Source organism: Ursus maritimus, unplaced genomic scaffold (genome assembly GCF_017311325.1).
Source record: "Ursus maritimus isolate PB19 unplaced genomic scaffold, ASM1731132v1 scaffold_10, whole genome shotgun sequence".
NCBI classification, from domain to species: domain Eukaryota; kingdom Metazoa; phylum Chordata; class Mammalia; order Carnivora; family Ursidae; genus Ursus; species Ursus maritimus.
This window is the reverse complement of record NW_024423344.1, coordinates 68,128,834-68,147,082: the sequence shown is the minus strand read 5'-3', so window position 1 is coordinate 68,147,082 and position 18,249 is coordinate 68,128,834. Positions and strand designations below refer to the sequence as shown.

Sequence of the window (18,249 nt, the reverse complement as noted above, 5' to 3'; positions counted from 1 at the left end):
TTTAAATGCTTTTTGATTACAACACAAACTGGTAAAGACCAAGAATGTAACACCATGTGTATAAAATAAAAAACAGGTTACTCAAAATACAAGTGTTTTATTTGAATTAGATATTTATCAAACATCAAACACAGTTTAAGTTTGTTTTCCCATGGTCTTTTTCATGGCCTACAAGTATAAAATACCAGTATTTTTCTAGATGACCGAGCCAGGTCCTTCTCCCAAAGCATAAATATGCTCTTGTTAACGACATATGAAAAAGAGAAGTGCTCTAGGTACCAGGGTCTATGTACCAAAAGAAGTACCAAATATTACAGTATTCTAAGCAGTTCAGAGATGATACTGTAAGCCATCAACCTTAGTAATCTTTGGCAAGTCAAAGTCATACTTTATGCTATTATTAGTAACAAAAAAGGGAAATCAATTGATTTGCTGTATTTTATAGAGTCAATGAAGTAATTTATACATGCAATGAAACAGAGGCGGCATCTAAGAAAAAGGAAAATACAAAAAGTCCAAAATCTCCATGTCTTACCAGTGATGTTGATAATTCAGTAACATGCTTTTTTTCAAGAATTCTAATTTTTGTTTGTCTTCAGCTTTCTCTGTATGGTATGTTTTTGTACAGACAAGCTTGCAGGTCTCTTCCTTATTAAATGTAAACTGTATTAAAACAAAGTGAAAAGCAAATTAAAAAATATCTAGGTCCTTCACACCTATGCCATGAATAAAAATACCAGTCTCATTAAGTTATTTCAGTGCATTAATATCGATAACAAATATTTTTAAATTTCTCATTGCTCAATCACATTTAAATTTTAATCTTACTGTTTCTCTAAAAATTTAAATCAATTTTTCTTTTGATAAATAATAGTTTTTATTTTTATTTTTGATAATTTCAATCCATCCACCTTTTAAATGTAACTGATTCCTAGAAAGGGAAAAAAATTACATGTAGAACAAAATGGAACATCAGTTTTTCTATAGTAATGTCCTCTGATGTTTTGGAAATTGTGGAGTGGAAGGCTTTCTTGTAATGAGCAGACAAGTTTTTATGTCCATATATTCATCTGATGGATATTTGTTAAGTGCCCCTATGTGCCAGGTAAGAGAGATTCAGCAGTGAGTAACAGGCTGTGATGAGACAAGAAAAAGTCAGACTTGGATGTCTAAAATTCAGGGTAAACATGATTCTTTTTACTCACATTTGAAAAGACTGTCAATTTTCACGATCTTATTTAATAAAATTGAAACAAATAGTAAGGGTTAAACAACAATTGGCAATTTAAAAGTTAAAAAACTAAGGATTCCTCCAATTTTGGAGTCTAGGACTTATTTCATGTGTGTAAAAATAATGATATTCATAATATATTATAGAAGTTTACTTTATCAGGATCCATATATGGCTTCATTTTAAAACTGTATTTCCTAGTTTTCTAAAGGCTATAATTTACTTTATAAACTAACTATATAGAGTCCATAATTGTATACCACTCAATACACTCCAACTTTATCATAGGTAGTTAAAAAAAACTTGCTTATGTTTCACTTTTAAGTAGTCCACTGTTTTGTACATTATTAAAACACCTAAATGGCTTCTGTGCATCAGCCGACAAGCAAATGCTTCAAGCGTAGCCCACTGCTGCCACCTGTCAGCCAAGAGTTAATTTTGGCTGCACTGCTACTTTTTTTTTTTTTTGAAAGATTTTATTTATTTATTTGACAGAGAGAGACAGCCAGCGAGAGAGGGAACACAAGCAGGGGGAGTGGGAGAGGAAGAAGCAGGCTCATAGCGGAGGAGCCTGATGTGGGGCTCGATCCCATAACGCCGGGATCACGCCCTGAGCTGAAGGCAGATGCTTAACGACTGAGCCACCCAGGCGCCCCTGCACTGCTACTTCTGTAAATGTAGCAATGTTTGTACAATTATTTAATATTCTTAACCTTATATGCACCTTGTAGGTACCTTTTTAAAGAAAGGAAAATGAAAAAAAAAAGGTTTAAATACAAAGGAATCAGAGGGATAGGCATCAAATTTAAATTAAGCAGAGACAGACATTACTAGCCATACGAAAAATGGCAAATCAATCCAATGCTTACTGGGCTTAGGCAAGTCAACTGTGTGTTCAATTGTGAAGGAAAATAGCAAAACCAGAGGATGTTTAATCATAATAATAAACATTTATTAACTCATGTATTTGAGGTAATCTCCTTTGCTGAATCCTCATCTTGTGATCTAGTAACACCAAGTGCCCCAAGACTCAATCCTTAGAATCCTTCTCTTCATTATCTATACCCACTCCCCCTTGGGGATCTCAACAGTTCCTGGCTTTAAATACCATTTATGCACTGATGATGATTCTCAAATGTATATATCTAGGCTGAACTCTTCCTCCAAATTTCAGACACATACATTCAAGTGTTTACTCCATATCCTTAATTAGATGCTTAACTTCCCATTCCCCTCAAACCTGCTCTTCCCAGAGACTATCCCATTCTAGAAAACAGATAACCCACACCCCACATCCTATCCCTCAGCAAATTCTGCTGCACTGACTCCACCTTCAAAATGTAACCAGTTTCTGAGATTCTGACCACTTCACAACACCTACCCGTCTACCCCATGGTCTGAGCTACTATCAAGTCATATATATCTCAATGATTTCGAGAGCCTCCTAACCGGTCTCCCCTCTTCTCTCCTTGTTCTCTCATGGTCCATCCTCAACACAGCAGCCCTAGTTAGTGATCCTGTCAAAGTCTAAGCCTACTCAAAACCCTTCAGTACTAACCATCTTGTCTGCATCTTTACAGTGGCCTATAAGTTACTATGTGATGTGGTCCCACTGCTTCTTTGCCCCCATTTCCTGCTATTCTCTATCTTGTTTGCCTGCTCAAGTCATCCCAACTTTTTTCTGTACTTTGAGCACACCAGGCATGCTGAAATCTTAGAGCCAGTGCATTTGCTGCTTTCTTCACAGAGAACATTCTCCCAGATATTCACGTGGCTCACTCCCTTACTTGCTTCAGGTCTTTTGCTCAAATGTCACCTTCTCAGCAAGACTTTCGCTGGCCCATTTAAAACTGCCAATTCTCAATCCACCTTCCCTGATTTGTTTTTTGACAATTTTTCCATCAGCAACTGATACACTATATATTTTAGGAATTCATTTTGTTTCCTCCTGCTCATCAGAATATAAGATCCGCGAGGGCAGAGATTTTTGCCTCTGGTCTCTGCTGTGTGCCACACCTACCACAAAGCCTGGCACAAACATGTTAAGTGAGTAAATGAATGAGAATGATTGGTTAGATTTGGGATGAGATTGTATGACCCTGGGAGTGAGTATGATTGGTTAGATTTGAGATGAAATGTGGCTCCAGCTTCACATCACACATACAACCTGGCACTGCTGTTTTCCTGACCTCAACAGAATTCATAAATAAAAGATAGCAAAGCAGATTTGGGGTTTTGTTTTGTTTCTGGCTGTTACTATTGTTTTTACTGCGGATATAAAGTAAGGCAAAACTCTGTGAAAATAAAGAACAAAGAATCAATACTGAATCAAAAATGAAAAATATGTCAATACATTTATTGTTGGCTTGGACAAAAATCTAATCTTTCAGCCCCACATTTCTGTTTACCTATGCCTTGGCCTTAAGAAATGCCTGCTCTGTCACTTAAAGCTTGGGACTCAAAGATTTTGTTTTAGCACATATCTTGTCCTAAGAAATTCTAGGAAACTCACAGAAAATGTGAGATGTACACCTTTCTTCATTTTGAAGCACTCCTGTTCTCCTATTTTACCTCAACTCGTGGATCAAAATTAAATCTGCAAAGCAGTAGGCCTAAAAGAAGGGTCCTTTGCATAAACAAGGCTGTCTTTCACTGTAAATAAACATATCCTGGATGGAAGCCTATCATGAAAGTAATTTGCCCTTAAATTCTATCCCAAAGGGGCAAAACTTCTCCAGGGCTTTGAATATTTTATTGGCCTTCCCTCTGTTTATCCACAATCTGTTATGGGCTGTTTACTGCAAGAAATTCCTGCTGCCCCTCAAGTTCACTGAAGATGTTACTGATGCTCTTCCCTTCCATCATTTCTCAAGGCGAAGGCATTACGGAACAGAATAACGGGGCTGAGACACCGCAGGAACAGCTTAAGTTGATGGTAAAATTTAATAAATCTGTCTGAAAATCACCCTCTGCTATAAAAACAATGCAGTAACTTCCAAAGTAATCTTTCAAAATATCATATCAGGGAGTGATACACAATTAAGATGATAGATAATTAATATGTTTGCCCGGCTCAGTAATACCTATGTCTATCCACTTTGAACACCTTTTCCCCCCAGTAACTTCATCCCATATGCCTTCAAATCTGTCTTTGAAAATAATTTTTTTTTAAGATTTTATTTATTTATTTGAGAGAGAGCGCAAGCAAGAGAGAGAGTACAAGCAAGGTGAAGGGCAGAGAGAGAAGCAGACTCCCCGCTGAGCAGGGAGCCCAATGTGGGGCTTGATCCCAGGACCCCAAGATCATGACCTGAGCCAAAGGCAGATGCTTAACCGACTGAGCCACCCAGCGCCCCTGTTTTTGGAAACATTTTAAATTACTGGCATCTTTAGGGCAGAAAATTTTAAATTGCAATATATTAAGAGGACTTATGGTTGAAAACTGTAAACTTGTACAATTATGTGAATTAAACTTGCCCAACTCTGTGTCTTTTCCCCAGTGCTTCACAGTGCAGTACAGTGCTAGAGGGACTAAGATAGGTAGTGGGACCACTCTAGGTGTGAGGATTTGCTGGACAGATGCTCAGTGCAATGAAGTGCCAAGAAAAATAGATAGCAGTATCTAGTGAGAAAGCAGAGAAGGCAGCTAACCATGGGGCCTAAGTCATAGAAGGCAAGGATGAGACTCTGAGAGAGGAATCAGGCTGGGGAATAAAACTTGGGAGTCAAGTTACAGTGATTAAAGCAAATGTGTTCATGCAGACAGATGCCCAAAGTAGAGAGTTAAAGGGAAAATGCACAGTGCAGAATATGTTAAACCATAAATAAGTAAATCTGATTTCATTTATATATGCTTTTAAGTACATGGAAAATTTTAGGAAAGATTAACAAAAAACTGTGATGTGAAACTGGGGGAAAGATAGTCTTGCTTTTCACTTTATATTATTCCATATCATTTAAGTTTTTATATGGCAATACACTGTTATTATAAACGAGCTTAATTTTTGTAAAAGACAGTGAGCATTATTCTTTGTGTAGGAGAGCAGATCATATAAAATGAACAGGGGACCAAGCAATGCGGAAGGAAAACAGGCTTAAGAGTTAAGAGATTTAAAAGGTAAAATAATTCTGGGCGATGAAGAAGTACTTATATTGAAGAGAATCTCTTATACTGTGCTTACTTTGGTTTAACTGATGTCCTAAAAATGTACTGAGAACATTCCAAATATACTTTCAATGGTCAAAAGAGAAAGGTTAGCTTCCCCAAACCCAATGTGGGAGCCCAAATAGTGCTGTATTTGCTAAGAGGCAATATGTATAATATGCATGAATACTGTTCCCAAAGGGGGGAAGGAAACGGGGAGCCGCTGGGCCACTTTTCATGACTGAAGGCTGGGTTTCTGGTCCCTCTGAAAGTGAGGCTGGAGGTTGGAGTGCTACCCTTTAGGCCACCACCTTATCATTTATAATACTGGTACACGAGTGTACGTTAAGGCAAACTCATCCATGACATATTGTGAGGAGAGGGATCCTTCCAAACTGTGAGTTTAAAAAATTATTTCCACAGGTAAAAGAGAAATAAAATCCTACTTAGCTATGAGAGCTAAGTTATCTCAGGCTTTTCTGTAAGAAAAAAAGAAGGGGGAAAAAAAAGAAAAGAAAGAAAAAATAAAGAAATGAAAGAAAGAGAAAGAAGCAACTAAATAACTTCTATATAACGCTGAATACAAACCTTATACGGTGAAGGTTCAATTCTTTCCCCGAATAATACCTGACCAAGATTTTCAGATGGGCGTTTTCCTTCTGATGCTTGGCAAAAATCAAACCTGGTGGGGGGGGGGGGAGAGTATTTAAGCTCTTACACATAAAAGGAAACAATGCAATATCAAACCCCTAGCCAATCTAGAGGGCAGATTAAGTACTGATCATTCCAGTAGCTCTACAATGAATAAGACAGTTATACTCCAAGTTCCATGTGCATTTCCCCAAAACAAAAAACCAAAACATCAGAAAATTAGGCCTGAGAATACTTGATGTCTAACTATCTTTTTGAAGATGTAAATTATACAATTTAAAAAACTCATACATTATTTTTGTTCATTCCACTGATAAAATTATTTACATCCTTATTTTTCAAGTGAATTTTGTTAACTTATCTCCTTTTGTTGTAACTTCCTAATCCAAAGTTTTACATAATAATGATATTTCAGGAAGATGTGTCAAAGTTCCCTGGGTTTCTGCCTCAACCTGATACACTGGCCAACACATCCAACATGGGAAGCATGGCAAGACAGACCCTAGGGAACAGGAAATTGTGGAGAAGCCATAATCAGTCAGCTGCGAGCTTCTCTGTAATTCCCTTGTATTATTAACCAGATTTTAATAAAGTTTTCTTTAAACACTATAGCCAAATTTCAGCTTTGCTATAGAAAATTAAAGGACACTTCTGTGTTCATTTTGGAATGATATGGGAGTACTTGAGACCCATGCTGTGATGGCTACAGATTAGATTCCCAAGAGAAAGACGAATCTTAGGTAATAAAAAACCGGAGCTGGGAAATCCCCAAATGAAGACTTTCCATGCACTGGATATAAGAGATCACTGAGTTTTCCCAGGAATATCCACAAAGATTTAAGGAGATATATTTATTTACAAAACAAAAGAAACAAAACTAGAGCATTTAGGTCTATAATAGTTACATAAATGATGGTCTATCCATTCATGAATGTTATGCTCTCTTTTTACACATATTTAGGCATACAAATTCTATCTATAGAACTATCTATACAGGATAGTCTTACTTTTTGATGTGTGCTTTTCTCTACGGTAAACACATACTTTCTTTTAAAACTTTCAGATACCACAGAAATTTAGAAGCCAACTAAAATTTAGGAACTACGCTTTATACCAAATATGGTATATAGTGGTCAAATGAATAAAGCATATTTATGCAGCCTTTTTTTATAATATCAAAAAATGAAAACAATCCAACGTTCATAGACAAAGAATTAGTGAAACAAATCATACATGACTCTATACAATCTCTACAAAGAAAAAATAAACAGGGGCACCCAGCTGGCTCAGCTGGTGGAGCATGCAACTCTTGATCTTGGGGTCATGAGTTCAAGTGCCACATTGGGTGAGAGCTTACTTTAAAAAAAAAAAAAAAAGGGGGCGCCTGCGTGGCGCAGCGGTTAAGCGTCTGCCTTTGGCTCAGGGCGTGATCCCGGCGTTCTGGGATCGAGCCCCACATCAGGCTCCTCTGCTATGAGCCTGCTTCTTCCTCTCCCACTCCCCCTGCTTGTGTTCCCTCTCTCGCTGGCTGTCTCTATCTCTGTCGAATAAATAAATAAAAAAAATCTTTAAAAAAAAAATGAAAAAATAAAAAAAAAAAGAAAGAAAGAAAAAAAGAAAAAGAAAAAGAGGGGCACCTGAGTGGCGCAGCTGGTTAAGTGCTCGACTCTTGGTTTTGGCTCAGGTCATGGTCTCAGGGTCGTGGGATCGAGACCCACATCAGGCTTCGTGCTCAGCACAAAGTCTGCTTGGGATTCTCTCTCCCTCTCCCTCTGCTCCTCCTGCTCATGCTCACACATTCTCTCTCTAAAATAAACAAATAAATCTTAAACGAAACAAAAAAAAAAAAAGAAAGAAAGAAAGAATAAACAGCTACAAAAAAGACTAAGGTAACTGTAGCTGTGTAGTAACATGGAAAGATGCCCACAAATAGATTCAGTGAGAAAAAGGTGCAAAACCACTTTTGTTTACAACAAAAATGTATAGATGTGGTTAAGGACATTAGAATATGGAGAGAAAAAATGTGGAGCAGAAAACAAAGCAACTGTTTCTGGGAATTATGTGGGATATAAGAATTTTGTTTAAAACTGTGTGGGTTTTTTTATAATTAAAAAATTTAAAGAAAACACAATGGTTTTTTGTCCACTCAGATAAAAAAGGAAATCCATTGTTTTAGTTGGTGCTTCTACTATATTGAAAAAAATTATGGTTCACATTTTAACTCTACCTTGGAAATAAAGAATACCCCTTGAAAAATGTTTTCGGGCCCTGTACATGTTTAAAATACATATGAATTCATCCATAACTGTGAAGAAAATAAATTTCTGAAAGTACAAAATTCTGATGAGTCAATACAATTTTATATAAAAACCAAGCTGAAAAACTTACGCTGTATATTCATAAGGCAGAACAGATTCCACCGAATCAAGCCTGTTCACGAATAGTTCTATTTCAGCCTGAAAATGAAGAAACACAGAATTAGAATATAAACAGAGATCAAAACTTAAGTCACGCTTAGAACTGAAAAAGAATTTGACATGTTTGAAATGTAAAATTCGATATTTAAACATTTCTCCCATAAATCCACTCACTGAGTAGACTTATACGCAGTTAAATTACAATAAAATATTTTTAGTAGTTGCAAATGTCTCCAATAATTTTTTTTTTATTTGAGAGAGAAAGAGAGAGAGAGAGAGAGCAGGGGAGGGGCAGAAGGAGAATCTTCAAGCAGACTCCTCACTGAGTGCAGAGCCCCATGCAGGGCTCGATTTCACAACCCATGAGATCATTTCCTGAGCTGAAACCAAGATTCGGAAGCTTAACCGACTGAGCCACCCAGGAGTCCCTCTTTCCCCTCCCCCCAATATTTATTTATTCATTTATTTACTTATTTATTATTTTAGAGAGAGAAATGTATGAAGATTAAATGAGTTAACATTTATAAAAAACTTCAGTGACAAAACAAGAAGTGCTATATATTTGTTAAATAAATAAAAGCAAATAAATTTAATGATAATCAGAATAGGGAATGCCTAAAGTACACTATTAATCTGCTAAAATAAATGCTCATCCACTATTCCTGATATACAGTGTAAGATAAGACACTAGCCTCTGTATATAGTAGTGAGAACAGCATCATGTGCAATCCCTAAAATTGTAAGCAAATGACATTACTCAATGGTAACACTGTCTTAAATACACACAAAAAATTAAACTGTGTCTCCTTGCATAAAATACTCTTTGCCATTAGTCATTTTAGCTAAAAAGATAATGGGACACGACATTTAGGCATTACAGAATGCTTGAATAATTAACACAAATATAAGTTAACTGCTGCGAAGGCAGAATTCCCAGGTGATGGCTTACTCTGCCAAAATAATTTTCACTAATTATAAGGGGTCAACACTGCTTTGAAGACACTTCAGAATCTAAACACCCTATTTAATACATCTTCATGAAGACTGAAAGGTCCCTAAAAAGCTAACCCAGTTCACATCTCTAGATTTCCTTCTAGGAAGGAATACAGCTATTATAATTCTATGGAACTTCCTAGGTTTTGAGTTTCAAAATCTGTAAGAGCCTCATTTTCACCGCAGAAGTTAAATCCCTTGTACCACAGTTAAGCCTATTCCTTACTTTCAACCTCGTTCAGTACAAAGAGATCAAGAACAAAGACTCTGAAGCTAGGTTGCCTGAGTTTAAATCCTGACTATGACATTTACTAGCTGTGTGATCTTGGATAAGTTTCTTCACACAGCTTTTTTCCTTTGGAGAATGGAATAATAACCCCTGCTTCTTGAGTGGTTTTGAAAAGATTCAAAGAGCAGTGCTTGGTACTAAGTATTTACTATTATGCAACAGTGTCCAACAGAACTTTAAGCAATGATAGACATATTCTTAGCTGCACTGTCAAATACACACATGGCTATTTGTCACTTAAAATGTGGTTAGAGCTGGGGCGCCCGGGTGACTTAGTCAGTTGAGTGTCCAACTCTTGATTTCGGCTCAAGTCGTGATCTCAGGGTCCTGGGATTGGGCCCCAAGTTGGGCTCCATGCTAAGCGGGGAGTCTGCTTCTTACTCTCTCTTTCTCTCTCTCTGCCCCCTCTCCGCTCACACTTTCCCTCTCTGTCTCCTTTATTATCAAATTCTCACTAAATTTACCTTATCTGTCAACTTTTCCTAACCTGGTGAAGTAGCTTCACATTCCACTCCTAATAACAAAGGTGTTAACAAGCATATGTTTTAGCCTTGCTTTGTGATTTATAAGGATGTCTATATTATCAGGGGCTGCCCACAAATTTTTCCAAAACAGCAAACTCCAAAGAACAATTCTTCTCACAAATCTTTCTCCTAAAAACAAAACTAATTTTTACACACAACACATAAACAAGTAGGCAACACAACTTCGGTCTGGAGACAGCATAGCACCAAACTGCTCAGTTCGTTTCAAATCCTAAATTTACTCTTAATAAATATGAGCTTTTGGTCAAGTAGTAATTTTGAATGTGAGAAATGTATGAGGTGATAATAAAACAGGTAAGAATATGGAAGCTGGTCCACAGTTGGCACACGATAACTATAAGGTAAATGATTAAATAAACATAGCTACTATTGCTATTTCGGAGAAAACGGACATTCCTACATCTGAATATTTATCACTATAAGGATAACCTTGAGGGTTTCTCCCGCTCCCATAAAAGGACACTAAGACAGCAGGCTTCTGATATACTATTTATGCCTATTCATTACTCTTTTCTTAGCTTTCAGCTTAGGGAAGGGGAAGATGATAATTATCAAGCACAAGTCTCATAATAACTTTATGAGCTAGGGATTACTTGCTCTACTTTAAGACAAGGAAATAAGTTCAAAAGCTGGACTCCTAACTCAAAAAAAAAAGTGAGAAAACTCAAGTGCCACTACCATCACTTTTAATTTCTTCTGCTCTCAGTCCAGGCCCTACTTCTCTTCCTTCTTGTCTCTTCTGATGTTTTTCCACACTTACTTTTACAAGAAAGTTAGTCTATCACAAATATTACCATTAAATTATGGACCTTTTTCTATTATTCAGTGAACTAAATCAAAACACACCTTGGGGGGTGCCTGGGTGGCACAGCGGTTAAGCGTCTGCCTTTGGCTCAGGGCGTGATCCCCCCGTTATGGGATCGAGCCCCACATCAGGCTCCTCCGCTATGAGCCTGCTTCTTCCTCTCCCACTCCCCCTGCTTGTGTTCCCTCTCTCGCTGGCTGTCTCTATCTCTGTCTAATAAATAAATAAAATCTTTAAAAACAAAACAAAACAAAAAACACCACACCTTGGATATTCAATTCATCCTGGCTATTTCTGTAGCACTTTCATTCTTCTTTTAAATTGTGAGAATCTGAAAATTTAAAAATTATTGTCTCACAACATGCTAAGAAATGCAAATTACAATTAATGATATCTTTAACAGAGAACAGAGCAATCTACAACATATTTGTAAATTTGCTATATTTATAATACTCTATATTTTACATATGAAATCTTACACTGAAACAAGGAAATTTAAGTAATATTTTAAGAATGAGATCCTTGTAGGGACACCTGAGTGGCTCAGTCGTTAAGCATCTAACTCTTGGTTTCAGCTCAGGTCATGATCTCAGGGTTGTGAGATTGAGTCCTGCATTGGGTTCCATGCTGGGTGTGAAGCCTGCTTGAGATTCTCTCTCCCTCTCCCTCTGCACCCCCCCAACCTGCTTGCACACATGCTCTCTCTCTCTCTCAAAAATAAAAAATAAAAATAAACAAATAAATAAATAAAACTGCTTTAAAGATCCTTGTAGTATGGTAGTAGAGAAAATGTTAAAAATGGAAAGGAGAAAGGAAATGAGGTTGCTAGTGAGTTTATGTGGTTTCATGAAAGGCAAAAGTATGCTACAGACATCATGACATTTATCCCTAAAAATATAAACACAGACATGGATAAAACAAATAAGAAAAATATAATCAACTGCTGGCTCTAGAGGTCTAGATGGATATACAGGTGGTCATTATACTATTCCATCAACTTTTTTGAATTTTGAAGACTGTCGTAATTAAAAGTTGGAAAAAGAAAAGGCTTTAAAGTTGAGTAGACTTTAGTCTTCCTATGAAGCAACAGAAGCCAAATCAAAGCAGTAAGAAATAAAGATGAAAGAGTAAAATTTAGTGTGGAAAGCTGTTCTGGACTAGGAAAGATGACTTCAAAATAAATATTAAATAGGAGGAAACAATATGCAATATACATGAAAACTGAAGAACATTCCCAAGAACAATAAATCCTGAATGACCATGAGAAAGTCATTCACTCAACACATTAATTTAATGGCCACAATACTAGACATTATGAGTGACATAATAATACAAAAGACATGAACACTTGCCTTTGAAGAATTTTTAATCCAGATGGAGAGACAAGACATACATTCAAGAGAGTAAAAGAAAAAAGTGACAAAGCTATTTATAAGTTCTTGGGGTAGTTACTGAATCCCAAAGGATTTAGTTTTTTTTATCATTAAAATAGCAATGTGCTATAAAATGACAATATTTGGTTAATTTTATGGTCACTTTCCACTCTAAATATCTTTATTTCCCATCCAAAAGTTAATTAAGTGCATCTCCTTCTGGAAATTTGCCTTAAATAGAGTCAGCCGACTCCAAAATATCACTGATATAACCAGGAAGAGCTTTAAAGGTTACTTACTTCACATTCCTGCTTTCAAAGGGTCCCAAACTGAGTTAATACAAGCATGGAAAGTTGTGACAACACTGAACTTTTTAAGGAAGTTACAGATAAATCCTAAAGCAAGACTGTAAATTCTAAAGCAAGACTTAGACAAAGGAATCCCACCCTAAGAAATTTTTTATGGAAATGGTTTATTTAATTTAGAGTGCTATGGTCTCCCTTCTAAATTCTCCTCCTCCCAAATGCACAATTTTTTTTTCTGGTCCTAACCTACCCATTCTACGTATGATCCCAGCTTTGGTCCCAACTACACTTTGTTTTACTGCTTTAAGCCATGTGTGCCACACCACAGGGCTGCATTTTCCCCCCTATTTCCTTGTTCCTTTGTTTTTGCTTTTATTCCACTTTACCTGCAGCTCCCAACCGTATCTACAACTGGTTTTCAAGGTAGAAAGAAATATTCAGAGAAGAAATGTGACTCTGAACAAGAATCAAAGCAAGTCAGAAAAGGCTTTGAGATACCAAGGCACAGCCACAGAAAAGGAAAACTATGGACATTTCAGCCACTTAATATTAGAGAAGTCCACTGTGGGAAAAATTTTGAAGAAGGGAAATCTTAACTCAGACACAATAAAACAATCCCAATGGAAATGCTGGAACTCATAAATGGATGCTCATGAACTTTGAGTAATCTGACCAGCAACGCCCAGAAGCTAATCTCCTAGATACAAGGTGCTTCCTTTTACCCCATCTCACTGAAGAATAAAATTTCAACTTTAGATTGTATCAAAGAAAGGAATAAATACAAAATCTGACTACTTAAAAACTGGTTACACAGGTTAAAACTGCATCAACTGTGGAAGTCAAGGACAATTAGCAGCCAGGGATGTCCGGGGTGAGGCAGAAGAGGTAGAAACTATTCCGCATGGAAGATACAGCAGTACCCCAACGTGGTGTGAAGAGCTCAACCTTCAGAATCAGACACTCTAGGAGCTGCATCTTTGCTTCACCACTTGAGAGAGTTACTACATCTTTTTTTCCTTTTTTTTTTTTTTTAAAGATTTTATTTATTTATTAGACAGCCAGCGAGAGAGGGAACACAAGCAGGGAGAGTGGGAGAGGAAGAAACAGGCTCCTAGACGAGGAGCCTGATGTGGGGTTCGATCCCAGGACTCTGGGATCACGCCCTGAGCCAAAGGCAGACACTTAACGACCACGCCACCCAGGCGCCCTGAAAGAGTTACTACATCTTATTCAGCTTCGGTCTCCCCATTTACAAATCATGGGATTGTTCTGAGGAGTAACTAAGGCACCCACAAAGTACACAAATTGCAGTCTTCATCGTTATTATTAGCATAGGCGATAAATAGGTTTGAAAGTTCAGAACAAGAGCAAAGAAAATATATTTCAAAAGGTTCCTCCAAAGCCTCTCATCAATACTTAGTTAATTTTAATGGCAACAGAGAAAAACCTTGTAACCTTGTAGAGCACATTTAAAGCAGCTACAATTAACTACAACACTTACTAAAAGGACACTGATTAAGTACAAAGAAGTAAGAGCCTCAACAACTGGGCTCTAAGGCCCACAGAACGCAGACCAGTCTCTAGAATTTGTGTGTGGGGTGTGGGGTATAAAGCACATGTCTGTGGCTCTGTTTCAGATGCTCAAAAATACACCTTTGGACGGGCTTCCCTTTGTGGAGAGCCAACAGGAGCAGGACAGTATTTTATCTGTATCGACCTTGCTTGCTTTCCCAATCCTAGTTCTCAGATCCACTATAATGAACAATCTCAGTTTTAAAATAATTTTACTCAAAAAATTTAACTTCTGAAAGCGAACTTTAACTCCACATACTTTTTGCACAGGGGCAAAAAAAACCAACAAAAAACAAAAAACAATTGTTGGAATGTGAATTTATCATAGTCAAACTCATCCCAATGCCAAATTTCATATTTGAAACATTATCAATGACACACATACACTGATTAGTTTCCAGAAACTAAGAATCAATCTCTTATTCCAGAGAAAACTCTGATAATGTGAAACTAAATACCAATAAGTAAATATATATCAATTATATCAATAAGTTCATATGTAAGTACATTTTTTAAGGTATTTCAAAATCTTCAAACTATATCTATGGTCATATTAAAACAAGTAAAATATACAGTATGTCTATTCAAAGCAACATTAAGAACTGTTTTCTTAAATTTTACTTACTCCATATTTAAAGGCAACTGTTCCCAAAATAACAGACACAAAATTTATCAAACATTTCTAAACGTAACTACCAACAAAGAACATTTAAAAGTATGATTCTGGTAAAACTGTCACTATAACAGATGACATGATACTATACCTAAAACCTTAAGGACTCCACCAAAAAACTATTAGAAGTAATAAAAGAATTCAGTAAATTTGCAGGACACAATATACAGAAATCTGCCACGTTTCTATTCACTAATAATGAAGTAGCAGAAAGGGAAATTAAGAAAACAATGCCATTTACAATTACACCCAAAAGAATAAAATACCTAGAAATAACCTTAACAAAGGATGTGAAAGACCTGTACTCTGAAAACTATAGAGCACTGTGAAAGAAACTGAAGAGGACACAAACAAATGGAAAGATATATCATGCTCATGGATTAGAAGAGTATTGTTAAAATGTCCATACCACCTAAAGCAATCTATAGATTCAATGTAATCCCTATCAAAATACCAGTAGTATTTTTCACAGAACTAGAACAAATAAACCTAAAATTCATATGGAACTACAAAAGACCCTAAAGAGCCAAAGTAATCTGGAGAAAGAACAAAGCTAGAGGATTCAACAATCCCAGATTTCAAGATACACTACAAAGCTATAGTAATCAAACAGTATGATCCTGGCACAAAAAAAGACATACAGATCAATGCGACAGGACAGAGACCCCAGCAATAAACCCAATAAATATATGGTCAATTAATCTATGACAAAGGAGGCAGGAATTTACAATGGGGGAAAGACAGTCTCTTCAATTAATGGTGCTTGGAAGACTGGATCACTTTCTTACACCATACACAAAAAGAAACTCAAAATAGATTAAAGATCTAAATGTGAGACCTGAAACCACAAACCAGAAGAAAACATAGGCTGTAATCTCTTTGACATCAGCCTCAGCAACATATTTATGGATGCTTCCTCAGGCAAGGGAAACAAATGCAAAAATAAACTACTGGGACTATATTGAACTACGACGCTTTTGCACAGCAAAGGAAACCATCGACAAAATGAAAAGAAAACCTACCGAATGGGAAAAGATATATCTGATAAAGGGTTAATATCCAAAATATATAAAGACCTTGTAGAGCGCCTGGGTGGCTCAGTCAGTTAAGCATCACCTTCGGCTCTGGTTTAAACAGGGCCCTGGGATGGAGTCCCTCAACAAGCTCCCTGCTCAGCAGGGAGTGTGTCCCTGCGCCGCTCCCCCTCCCCGCTGGTCGTGCTTGCTCTCTCTCTCAAGAATAAATAAAATCTTTTAAAAAGAAAAAAGGACCTTGTACAATGTAATACTAAAAAACAAAATAACCCAATTAAGAAATGGGCAAAGGATCTGAATAGACATTTTTCCAAAGACATCCAGATGGCCAACGGACACATGAAAAGATGCTCAACATCACCCACCATCAGGGAAATGCAATCAAAACCACAATTAGATATCACCTTACACCTCTCAGAATGGCTAAAGTCAAACGTCAAGACAACAAGAAACAAGGTTGCTGAGGATGTGGCGAAAAAGGAACCCTTCTTGCGCACTGTTGATGGGAATATAAACTGGTGTAGCCACTGTGGAAAGCAGGATGGAGGTTCCTCAAAAAATTAAAAATAGAAGTACTATACAATCCAGTAATTCTGCTACTGGGCATTTACCCAAAGAAAACAATAATGCTAATTTGAAAATATATATGCAGCCTATGTTGACTATAGCATTATTTACAATAGCCAAGATATGGAAGCAACCTAAGTGTCCGCTAATAGATGGATAAAGAAAATGTGGTACATACAGAGAGAGAAATATTACTCAGCCATAAAAAAGAATAAGATCTTGCCATTTGCAATGTCATAGGCAAACCTAGAGGATATGATACTAAGTGAAGTCAGACAAAGACGAACATTGTATGATTTCATTCATGTGTAATCTAAAAAGCAAAACAAAGGAATAAACAACAATAACAAAAGCATAAAGATCCATAAATACAAAGAACAAATAGGTGGTTGCCAGAGGGGACAGGGATGTGGTATTGGGCAAAACAGATGAAGAGGAATGAAAGGTACAGGCTTCCAGTTACAGAAGGAATAAGTTACAGGGATGAAAGGTACAGCACAGGGAACATAGTCAATGGTACTGTAACAGTGTTGTATGAGAGTTGCCCAATTACTATACTGCACATCTAAAAGGAATGTAACATTATGTGTCAACTATACTTCAATTTTTAAAAAAGTATGGTTCTGATTAAGTTTCCTTTTTATTAAAAAATGTTAAACATTTTCTTTCAACACCAAGGGATATATTTGGTCATTTTTCCTTACTGGACAGGAAAGAAATTCTTAATCTTTCATCTAAGAACACAATCTATACATCAAATGGTAAAAAAGTGGCAGATGTTCTGGAGAGTTTAGTTGTTAGGTCTGAATTCATGTTGACAAGCTAACAATTAATTGAAAGTTAACTGCAAAGACAGTGAACTGCTCACTAATCAGCTATTTGTCATCAGAATGCCACTCAGCACACTGAAGACCGATCTAAAGTCAAATAGCATGCAGCAGCTAACTGAAATGATCGAAACGTTTACAAAGTAGATTAGAACTGCCCATTTTACTCTGTGAAGATCTATTAACTTCTGATCAGGGCTTTATTCTATTTATCGCAGTCAACCCGTTGTCCCTTAATTTTAAGGAAGTAAAATGGATTCTAAAGGAAAAGAATACCACATTTCAATCCTTTTATTACTATGGTTTCAAAAACTAACAACTCAAGACAAATAATAGAAAATAATTAAAAGAGAAACTTTAATAGCAATGAAAGTAATACACCGTTAAGGTTTTCCATACCATCACATAGCTATTAAAAGCTATAATAAAAATTATAAAATATTCTGGAGACACAGGGAATCATTTAGCTAAAGGCATTATAAATCAAACCTATCTTTTTTTTTTTCAAACCTATCTTTTTTGAAAGAAACCTGGCAATGTTAAATAGAGCTATAAAACTGCTTCATGCCTTTGACCTAGTAATTTTATATTTGGGAATATGTAAGTAATTCCTGCTGAAAATATTCTAGCAAAGTTATTTATAACAGAAAAAAAACTGGGACCAATCTCAATGCCCTGCAGGAAAGAAAGAAACGGTTACACAAACTACAGTATGGCAATAGAATAAAATACTATATGGCCAATAAAAACCAGTAAGAATGTGTACTATATTGACATTCAAAAGTATGTACATGTAGTGATAGTAAATTAAAAAAAAAAAAAA

The 18,249-nt window shown here is 36.4% G+C and overlaps 1 protein-coding gene across 1 annotated transcript in view; it reads right to left on the bottom strand.

Annotated features, from left to right (window-relative positions):
• TM9SF2 (transmembrane 9 superfamily member 2) overlaps nucleotides 1-18,249 on the bottom strand; it is a 57,519-nt gene that overhangs the window by 36,326 nt on the left and 2,944 nt on the right. The window contains exons 2-4 of the mRNA XM_040624156.1: nucleotides 8,415-8,482; nucleotides 5,964-6,057; nucleotides 536-663 (exon numbers count right to left, since the gene is read on the bottom strand). Of these exons, the coding sequence (XP_040480090.1) occupies nucleotides 536-663; nucleotides 5,964-6,057; nucleotides 8,415-8,482 (290 nt within the window). The remainder of the gene's footprint in view (nucleotides 1-535; nucleotides 664-5,963; nucleotides 6,058-8,414; nucleotides 8,483-18,249) is intronic.